We start from the raw sequence: 10,749 nt of genomic DNA, 5'->3' as shown, positions 1-10,749 counted from the left end.
ATAAGCAAAAATAAATAAAAATCACAGGAGCATCTCAAAATCATGAATTTTGATCTCCCCTTTTACAAATATTTTCCAGCGATCTCAATTTCATGTTTAAATATGAATATTTTAGGTTATTACTTTTCAAATATAAGACTTTGGCTTCCTTGGGTTGATAATTTATTTCCTCATTGAAGAAAACACTTTTGTTTGTATCTTTGACTTTCACCCGAACATGGTCCTATACTGTGTCCTGCCCTAAGATGATAGGTATTAGCATGCCTGGGAAGTTTTTTTCCTGGTCAATTTTTTTAACCTCAAAAGGGCTTGGCAAGACCACTCCGTAGACACATAGGTCTATCCGTGAAATTAGGAGACAGTCGGCAACGCTAGAAGAAACGCACATTGGGTTCAGGTGATGCCAGGATATCCACCTGGACCTATTTAGCGAACAGGAGAACGACAGGACCAGGGCCCAGGGGTGAGGAGCCCACCTTAGAAAAAGAGATGTGGGTAACCTGGGCACAAAGGCTGTGGCAGAATTTATGGACAGCCGAGGTCAGAGCTAGCCTAAACAGAAAAGACCAATCAGGAGGTCAGAAAATAGACGGGGCAGGGGACGGGGATAAAGAGAGGAACAAGATTCAAAATTTTGAGCTGGAATAACTGGAGAGTTGTATAATCCCTCCTGTAAAACCGCATCTCAGACATTCGCTAAACGTTGGGATTTCAGCTTCCTCAACTGGAAAAAAATTTCAACTAAAATATCTCCCCAAGTCTGGACTCTTTTGAATCCTAGAGGCAGAATTTAGAGACCTCCCCATCAGAGGGCGAAAGGGCGCGCATGCGCCGCAGCGCGGGCCGACCCCTCAGGGGGGCGGAGCCTATTCTTTAGCCTTAGGGCCTCTACCCGTGCCAGCTCCACCCGGCTCACCTGCGTGTCACGTGTGCTGTGCTGCTTGCAGGGCCCCTGAGGGCGGAACCCAGGCGTCGTGGGTCTTCCAGGTGAAAGGTGTCGCGCTCCTGGGCCAGTTTAGCTGCAGCGGCGGCAGGTGGGGGAGTGTGACTGGGGTCAGCCCGCCGTGTTCCGGTGTCGAAACCCTCCTGTTTCTCCGCATCTGGTTCTAAGCGCGCGACAGGGACTAGCTGAGCCCTTGACCGGAGCGGGGCAAGGTTGTTCTGTCTCGGCTGAGAGCCGGGCGGGTGCTCCCGCTGAGGTGTGGAAGCCCCGGCTGCACTCTCCCCGGTCCTACCCCGAACTCCGGTTCCTGCGCCCTGGAAGGCCCTGCTCTCCTCCGGCCGCGCTCCTGCCTCCGTCCGCTCGGTCTGCTCCTTCCGCCGAGAACCGGCTGGCTCGACGTTGGGCAAATCCTTGGTCCCCGCGTCCAGGGGAAGTAGGTCGCCGGTTTTACATTCGGGGGGATTCTTTGCCATTTCGGGTTTGCTTTGCATTAGATAGGGATGCCTGTGTTCACACTGGCGAGTTGACCCGGTTTGCCTGTGAGTGTTTGGCTTTATGTCTTGAAGGTGGATACCTACTCCCCAAAGCAGGTAGGGGGCTTGAGAGACCTTTTCAAAACAAACTGTGCAGCTGATTTCGGTTTCGTCCTTCTGACTCTGGGGTCTCCTAGAACTGCAAAAGGAAATGAGTGCCACAGGGGTGAAGAAGCAAGTTTGTTTGGAAAATTGCTTGTGTGCACTTGCATAGTTGGGGCTTGGGAGCTCTCCAGAAAGCACCACCTGATCGCACTTGTTTTCAGTGCAACAAAACAGGCGGTAATCTACCAGAACTTTTTTTTTTTTTTGCTGGTTTTTCAGTTTTTTAGGTTTCATTGTAGTTTGTTTGAAAAAGAGAGGCTGAACTTTTGGGATAAGATATCGAAAAGACATGCTCCATCTATTTGTAAAGCTTTCTGTAAGTAACATTAGAACAAGGCATTATAAATTTTACAATTAAAGGTTATACCTGTCCCTTCAGGGCTGATTGCCTCGTTCTGCACCATTTTTCCGCTGTCGGATTTTTTTAACAAAGCATTTGGTAGCTTTATTTTTAATTTTCTAATCGTTTTGTATTAATAGTCTATAATATTTAAAGAATAGAACCCAGCTGGGTTTGGAAAACATGTTAATTCAACAAATATTTATTTGACCACGTTATGTGCTGACACCATTGTTTTCCATGCTGTGGATAGCAAGATGGAACAGATTACTGTTGTGGAGTTTACATTGTAGTTGGGGGGCAGGGAGACAAGTGAATGTCGGTTGTTGGTAATTGATAGGCTGAGGATTAAAGTAGGGTGATACATTAGCCTAGAGAGTGGCTACTTTAGATTGGGAAGGACGCTGAAATTGAAATCTGAATGAGAAATAAGATCCCAAAAGCAGAGAGAAGAGAATTTAAGCCTAAGAAAACCACTTGGTGAAGATCTTTAATGTAATCCTTTGGACTAGGGAGGCTGGAAAGAAGTGGGAGAGAGAAAGTGGTGAGTTGAGATCTGAAAAGTAGGCAGGCAAGAGCTGGGTCATAGAGGGTTTTGTAAGCTGTAGTGAGGAGTTTGGATTTTATTATAAATTTGTAAATTTGTTTTTCAGTGCAACTGGCCAGGTCCATTTTTTGCCATTCTTTTTGGTTTCCTTGATTTATTACATTGGTTCTTCACCACAAATCTCTTACTTATTTTATTTTTTGTTAGACAAGATGACAGACCATGACATGATAGTTTTCATTTAAATTGTAAATGAAACTTTTTGTGAGTGAACCATATAGTTCCCCATCTTAGAGGCAGAGGAATAGCCTTGTCTCCATCCGGTGCAAGGAGAGGGAGAGTTTGTTAAAATAGTGAAAAATATTTTTGAGTTGAGATTAGCAGATCTGGAATGAGGGAGTGTTAAGTAGCAGTTAAGGGAAAGTCTTCAAAGACGAAATGGTTTTGGATGTTCAGTGTCACATCATTTTGGTCACTTGACTAGGTTCTTTTTCAGAAGTTAGGGAACTTTATTGTTATGGCACGGATGATTGTGATCATCATCAGAGGTTATAGTCTTAATGCTTTTTTTTCCAAATTATTCTTACCTTGGGTATAATATAGTGTCTTTTAAAAATATGAATGTAGGGGCTTTCATTGAGCAAGTTTTGAAATTGATTTTGGCTCTTTTGTACGGATTGGAGTTGTGTTTATTTGATTCCTGGGATGAAGTAACCTTTATCCATCTGATAACTGCAGGATATTTTACTTCAAATAAAGAACATGGTGAAACTGATTCACACATTAGCTGATCATGATGATGATGTCAACTGCTGTGCCTTCTCTGCTTCCCTCTTGGCCACTTGCTCCTTGGACAAGACAATTCGCCTGTACTGCCTGAGTGACTTTACTGAACTGCCACACTCTCCATTGAAGTTTCACACCTATGCTGTCCACTGCTGCTGCTTCTCCCCTTCAGGACATATTTTGGCTTCGTGTTCAACAGATGGTACCACTGTCCTGTGGGATACTCAGAATGGACAGATTTTGGCGGTGATGGAGCAGCCCAGTGGTAGCCCTGTGAGGGTTTGCCGGTTTTCCCCAGACTCCTCTTGTTTGGTGTCAGGGGCGGCGGATGGAACGGTTGTTTTGTGGAATGCACAGACATACAAGTTATATAGGTAGGAATATATTTTAAATCCTTTCTGTGTTTAATCCTAATAACAGTGTTACCAAAAAAAAAAAAAGATATTTTGATGCCTTTAAGAAGCAGATAATCTTCAGATGTCAAAGGAAGAATATTTTGACCAACTTCTGAAGGTCATAAAAACATTTAATATGATTCTTGAAGTAGATTTGCTTGATTCTGAAAGTTTTAAATTTTGAATCTTTTGTAAAATAAGAATTAATCCTGTTAGTCTTTTATGGGTTTTTATTTTAAGTTAGGCAAAAAAGAAAAAAAAAAAAAGAAAAAAAATTCTGCAAGTCTTTTGAAGAACAGTAATTTTAGGCTTTATTTTTATCACTTGTGGCTCACATGTTCCCAATGATAAAAGTCTCACCTGAGAGACATAGCACTTTCCTGACTAGGATTCTTGCTGACCAAGTCCAGAAGGAACCTTATGATTAGTATGGTGCTGTGTTACCATTCCTTTAAAAAAAAAATCATCTGAAAAGCTCCTTTTGGCTAACAATTATCGGTTAGTTTACACTGGTAATGCTATGTTGCAACTTACCAGCATGAAAACCATGTACTTGTATGTATTTTTAGTGTGGTGAAATATCTAGAAGATAAAACATTTATATCATTTTAAAGTGTACAGTTCAATGATAACAAATATATTAAAAACTGTAAGCTTTTAAATGTTACCAGTTAGCATAGCTTAGTGTACCTTCTTCCCCTCTCCCTAACCCAGCATCACTCAGAGAACAGGTGGTAACTGGTACACAACTGTTGCTCATTTAGATTTGGGTCTCTGGGTTGAAGAAGGTGATGTGTTTTAAGTGGCATTGATAAACAATTTAAAGATAAAGCACTGAATTGTCTTTAACTTACTTTATATGAATGAAATAACAGCTGTCAGCTAAGGAATTTTCTCTCATCTGATGATAAATTCTGCCTCCCTTACATTATTTCTCTAATGTATGTAATTGATGATGTAAAAATGATACACTGCAGTAGATTTAAGCACTGGATGGGACACTGCACTAATTGTTGAGTTTTTACCAGTTTATTTTTCCTAGTTGAGAAGATAATTAGCCTAGTACTTCCTAATCTTCCCAAGATATTTTAACCTGTTCACAGCATTTTCTTTACATAAAGAATTTATATTTGTACTTGACGATGAGATGAAAATCTTTACTGTTGTTTCTGGGTGATTTTAAATCAAAAGTACTTTTGACCCTAGTAACGTGTTTTTTGATAAAAATACTTATAACTTTTTTAAAAATGTGACGGCAGTTGAAACTGTTGGTTGTTCTTGCTTTTTTTTGTTAAGCTTTGTAGATTTTAACATGTTCATACTGATTTGCTAAATGGAAGAGTATGAAGATATGTGGATTTTGGTTTGGTTGAAATGTTTAAATCCTCTTACATATCTCAGTTTTTAGCATATATGAGATTTTATTTCTATAGGCATCTATTGCCCTTTCTAGTTCTAGATAGCCCTTTATCCTCTTTACTATACTGAGTTGGTGTTAGAGATTGTAATACAAAGTAAAAAGATGCTCTGAAATGAAAATCCTCTTTTCTTTGGTTTTATTTCAGATGTGGTAGTGTTAAGGATGGCTCCTTGGTGGCCTGTGCATTTTCACCTAATGGAAACCTCTTTGTCACTGGCTCTTCATGTGGAGATTTAACAGTGTGGGATGATAAAATGAGGTGTCTGCATGATGAAAAAGCACACGATCTTGGAATCACATGCTGCGATTTTTCTCCACAACCAGTTTCTGGTTAGTTATCTTACTCTTGTAAGCACTAGTAATTCCCATTTGCAATTTGTATGTGAGTTTGACTTCTTTTACTCATCGTTTTTACTTCATTAGTAAAATGATGAGCCCTTTTGATTTATTCTTCTTAAGGAATCATCCTTCTCCATCTTTTTTGTTCAAAAGAAAATGACAGATGTTATTTGAGAAAATTAGATTCTTTAGTATACAGGGGCTGATGCTGCTTGGTACAGTGGGTCTGGATTCCTCAAGTATGGTAATTCAGAGGACTTTATTGATTTTACTCTGCTTTTGAAATATTGATATTCAAATAGGAATATGAAATTAAAAATTGGAGACAAGGTACATTTTCCCTTTACTAATCTAATCTTTCAAAAGATAAACTTGTAAAGCCTTTGACAATATGACTAGTTTTTGGAAAAAGAAACAAAAACTCTTGAATATATAGACTCTAGTTTTTTTTTTTCTTTCTAAAATCTCACTTTTTTTTTTTTTTTTTTTTTTTTTTTTTTTTTTTGCTTTTGAGGGCTAAACCTGAGGCATGGAAGTTCCCAGGTTAGGGGTTGAATTGGAGCTGTAGTTGCCAGCCTGTGGCACAACAACTTAGGATCTGAGCCACTTTTTGTGACCTACATTATAGTTCATGGAAACACCGGATCCTTAACCCACTGAGTGGGGCCAGGGATTGAACTTGTGTCCTCATAGATACTAGTTGGATTCCTTACTGCTGAGCCACAATGGGAACTCCCTAGACTCTTGGTTCTAAATAAATACAGTGAATTGGGAAGTTGTTTTCTTTCATTTTTCATCTTCCTGTTAGTATAGAAGTTCTGCTTTTGGATCCTCCAGTCTTAATGCCGGACAGTGCTGTCCTATAGCAATATAATGTGAGGTCCATATGTAAATTAAAAAATTTCTCGTAATAGAATGAAAATTTCTAGTAATGAAATTAATTTTAGGAGTTCCCGTCGTGGCGCAGTGGTCAACAAATCCGATTAGGAACCATGAGGTTGCGGGTTCAATCCCTGGCCTCGCTCAGTGGGTTAAGTATCTGGCATAGCGATGAGCTGTGGAGTAGGTCACAGACTCGGCTCAGACCTGGCATTGCTGTGGCTGTGGTGTAGGCCGGTGGCTACAGCTCCAATTAGACCCCTAGGCTGGAAATCTCCATATGCCTCGGGAGTGGCCCTAGAAAAGACTAAAATTATTTTTTTGTCATATATTTTACCAAAAATATATAAAATGTTTTAATAATTTTTAATCAATAAAATTATTCAGATACTTTTTTTTGGTTTGAAATCTTTGAAATCTGATGTGTATATTATGTCATATCTCAACTCATACTAGTCACCCTTCAATTGTTCAGTAGCTGCACATGGCTAGTTACTATCTTATTGGACACCTCAGGTCCAGTAGCAGGATGGCTTTGGCACCCCGCCCCCCCCATTTCAAAGTCATCAGTAGCTCATTAAAATATGATTCAGGTGAGATAAAAGACCAGATACAAACCACAAAGCCTTTAAGTATTTACATGTTTTATTTCCCTGCCTCACCTCGAATCACACTTGGCCACATGCATTCTCTTGTCACATTGGCCTCCTTTCATTCCTTGAGTGTAAGATTTTTCCGAAGGTTTCACATATGGACCCTTCACCTGGTTCACTCTTAGTTCCTTTAGATTTCAGGTAAAAAAAATCACATAAGACGCACCTCCCCAGCTCTTGGCTCCTGCATTCAGTCTAAAGTATTTTGATTCAGTCTTTTAGTTGCATGGTTTATCTTTCCTTTATGGTACTTAAGGAAGTATCACAAGTTTTATTTATATAGTTATTTATATAGATTATGTTTAATGGTGTTTTTCCTATTATATTGTAAGCTCCATAGGGCAGACCTGGGACTTTTTTATTTAAAGTGGTTGGTACATAATAGGCTTAGAAATGCACACTGATTTACTGAAATTTCTTGTTTTTGTTTTCCTAACCTATCATTATCATATAGCAGGTTAATAGATTTATTTTTCCTCAGTCCACTCTTATATTAAACTCCCTACCTAATTTATTTAGGTAATTTATTATTTTAATATGTTCTTTTAGGCTGTTTGATTCTAAGACCAGCTTGTAACGTAAAAACCGTTTTTTCCATTCTGTGACTCCATCTTCAAAATTTCATGGACACTCAGTGAATCTTTGATGAATTACATTAACATAGGGAGACTTAAGTTTGCCTTTTTAATTCTAAGTTATATGAAAAAGATTTTTATTAAAATACCATTTTTATTATTAATTTTAGAGTAAACTGAGGGCATCATTGTCCTATCTTTAGAGAGATTTCAGCCAGTGGGCCCTGGAAAGGTTCACTAAACCAAGCAGAGAATTCTAGATGAGATTCTAAAATAAGTATAATGTCCTCATCCCTACCCTGCCTTTAGAGTATATTTGAAAGTATATTTCTCAGTATAGTCTAATATGCTTCTATAGTTTATTTCAGCTTGTTAAAATATGTTTTAACCTTATGTGTAAATTCCCTAAAACAGATCAATATATGCTTTATAAGTGATTATTTTAGGAATTTTTGGCAACTACAGTATTCTTGTAAAAAGCAAAATATGTAATTTTAATTTATTTTATTTGGTAATATCTGTAAATACTTAGGACATATTGATCTGACTTTATGACATTTTACTCAAATAAGGAAAAATAATACTGTTTGTGCTGGAGGATAAATGTTCAGTTCGCTCCAGTTTTACTACCGAAAGAAACTCCAGAATTAACTTCGGAGGATCTATTTAGTCAAGAAACAAATGAAAAAAGTTTTCTTAATTGGGTCTAGCACTTAAATATTTTACTCTCGTTTATGCCGTTTTTCAGTAAATTTTTTGCCTTAAAAACATTTAATAATTTGTAAGAAATTGCTTACATCCATCAAGATCTCTGAGAATGTAACATGGCTGAATTTGTGTGCTACAAAAACGCGATTGAAATGTTGAAGTCTCATGCAGTTAATAAAACTTTTGAGGAGTTCCTGTCATGGCTCAGTGGTTAACGAAACTAACTAGGAACCATGAGGTTGTAGGTTCCATCCCTGGCCTCGCTCAGTGGGTTAAGGATCCGGCGTTGCCGTGAGCTGTGGTGTGGGTCGCAGACTCGGTTCGGATCCCGAGTTGCTGTGGCTCTGGCGTAGGCCAGCAGCTACAGCTCCGATTGGACCCCTAGCCTGGGAACCTCCATATGCTGCGGGAGCGGCCCCAGAAAAGGCAAAAAGACGAAAAACAGAAAACTTTTGAGTGAAAAAGAATTAGTATGTTAATAAAATATACATGCTTTCAACAAGACAGAGTCTATAGAAAAAAATGATTTTACATACCCAAGTGTTTAAATACTGTGTACTAAATATTTGCAAGACCAGAGTGCAATCTTAAGATGCTTATTAGCTTTTTTTTTTTTTTTTTTTGTCTTTTTAGGGCTGAACCCACAGCATATGGAGGTTCCCAGGCTAGGGGTCTAATCAGAGCTACAGCTGCCAGCCTATGCCACAGCAACGCCAGATCCGAGCTGCGTCTGTGACCTACACCACAGCTCACCACATCACCAGATCCTTAACTCACTGAGAGAGGCCAGGCACTGAATCCGGGACCTCATGATTCCTAGTTGGATTCGTTTCCGCTGTGCCATGGCAGGAATTCCTTATTATTTTTCTTAATTGTATTTTACTGCATATGAGTACCAAAACTTCCTTTGATCTGTAGTATTAGGGGAAACGCATATAAAACTGAGTTGATACCAATATTTACATTACCTACAAGTATTTAGGAATTTGCCTAGTGGTTTTATGATGATTTGCTGAAATTATCTAAATAAACATAAACATGTAGTAGGTTTTTTTCATGACTCCACATGTAAGTGATTACTTTCCCTGATTTGTGTAATGTTTTCCACCAAATCTGTTGGACTGAATTGATTTAGTTTTGTATTTATATAATTCTAGCCTTTGTCTTGATTAAATGGGAGAAATCTCTCTCATTATTCCATGGCAGAAATCTCTCTCATTATTCCATGGCAGTTATAGACTAAGTTTTTAAGAAATGAATATATCCTTAAAAAGTTAAATTGGGAGTAATTAAACTTTTAACACTAATATTGTAACAGATTTTTCTTCCCCATTTTTCCCATCAGTGCTAACCTCATAGACTAAAATTGGGTTGGAGGATACTCTAGGCTTAGTGACTCAATATTGGCCCCTGCAACACTGAATTATATCCTTAGTGGGAGGAAAATAAGGTATTTTGTTATAGCAGCTTCAGGGGCTAAAGTCATAATCCTTTGAAGTACCTTGTTTAAAAGGAATTCTTAAACTGACATTTCATTATATGTTATAAATTAATATTTCTTGTGAATATGGTTTAAATGAATAGAATTAACAGACCTTAGCCTGAGAAATTGAAAAAATTTTGGTTTAAATGTGTTATCAATTCTTGTGTATTTATTTTTAAACAAATTTACATTTTTAGATGGAGAACAAGGTCTTCAGTTTTTCCGATTGGCATCATGTGGTCAGGATTGCCACATGAAAATTTGGATGATTTCTTTTACCCACATTTTAGGTATGTATTCAACTAGTAGTTCTCTAAAATTACTTATGATCCAGGTAAAATTTCTGCTTTAATTAATCTGTCTACCTAGGGTACTCTGGATATCTAAAAGTGAATATAAAAATGTTTAAGAATTTTTTTTTTTTTGTCTTTTTGCCTTTTCTAGGGCCGCTCCAGTGGCACATGGAGGTTCCCAGGCTAGGGGTCCAGTCAGAGCTGCAGCTGCCGGCCTGTGCTAGAGCCACAGCAATGCAGGATCTGAGCCACATCTGCAAACTAGACCGCAGCTCACAGGAATGCTGGATCCTTAACCCACTGAGCAAGGCCAGGATCGAACCTGCAAACTCGTGGTTCCTAGTCGGATTCACTAACCACTGCGCCACCAAGGGAACTCCTATTTAAGAATTTTTAATCAAAGTAACACATGTGCATGATTTAGAAGTTGTGTGCTCACTGCTGGCTATGACTTCATCACTACACACATTCCTGCTCACCAGAGGTAACGACTTTGTACTTTTTCTTTTTTCAACTCTTTTGATGGTTTTCACAGTTTCTGTAAATATTGGTTATACCGCCACATCTGAAATTTATTCTTTGTAGTTACGGTTTTTTGATAGTCTTTTCCCCATGCATTGTATTATTCTTTTTGGGGGGCTGTGCCTGTGGCATGTGGAAGTTCCTGGACCAGGACTGAACCCCTGCCACGGCCTCGACCCAAGTTGCTGCAGTGATGACACTGGATCCTTAACCCACTGGGCCATAGTA

At 38.7% G+C, this 10,749-nt stretch overlaps 1 protein-coding gene across 6 annotated transcripts in view; it reads left to right on the top strand.

The window, feature by feature from the left end:
* Window positions 845-10,749, top strand: part of WDSUB1 (WD repeat, sterile alpha motif and U-box domain containing 1) — a 74,003-nt gene continuing 64,098 nt past the window's right edge. Inside the window, exons 1-4 of one of the 6 annotated variants that reach the window (XM_021074786.1) lie at window positions 845-1,376; window positions 3,207-3,628; window positions 5,215-5,399; window positions 9,904-9,996. In XM_021074786.1, the coding sequence (XP_020930445.1) occupies window positions 3,231-3,628; window positions 5,215-5,399; window positions 9,904-9,996 (676 nt within the window). In that variant the 5' untranslated portion in view covers window positions 845-1,376; window positions 3,207-3,230. Of the gene's footprint in view, window positions 1,377-1,399; window positions 1,534-3,206; window positions 3,629-5,214; window positions 5,400-9,903; window positions 9,997-10,749 lie in introns of those variants that run through there. The other 5 variants (XM_021074783.1, XM_021074784.1, XM_021074782.1 and 2 more) reach the window with 5 other exon arrangements.

The sequence above is a fragment of the Sus scrofa genome, chromosome 15, assembly GCF_000003025.6.
Source record: "Sus scrofa isolate TJ Tabasco breed Duroc chromosome 15, Sscrofa11.1, whole genome shotgun sequence".
In the NCBI taxonomy this organism is placed as follows: Eukaryota; Metazoa; Chordata; class Mammalia; order Artiodactyla; family Suidae; genus Sus; species Sus scrofa.
Note: the sequence above shows the minus strand (reverse complement) of the source record. Positions and strands in the feature narration are given on the sequence as shown.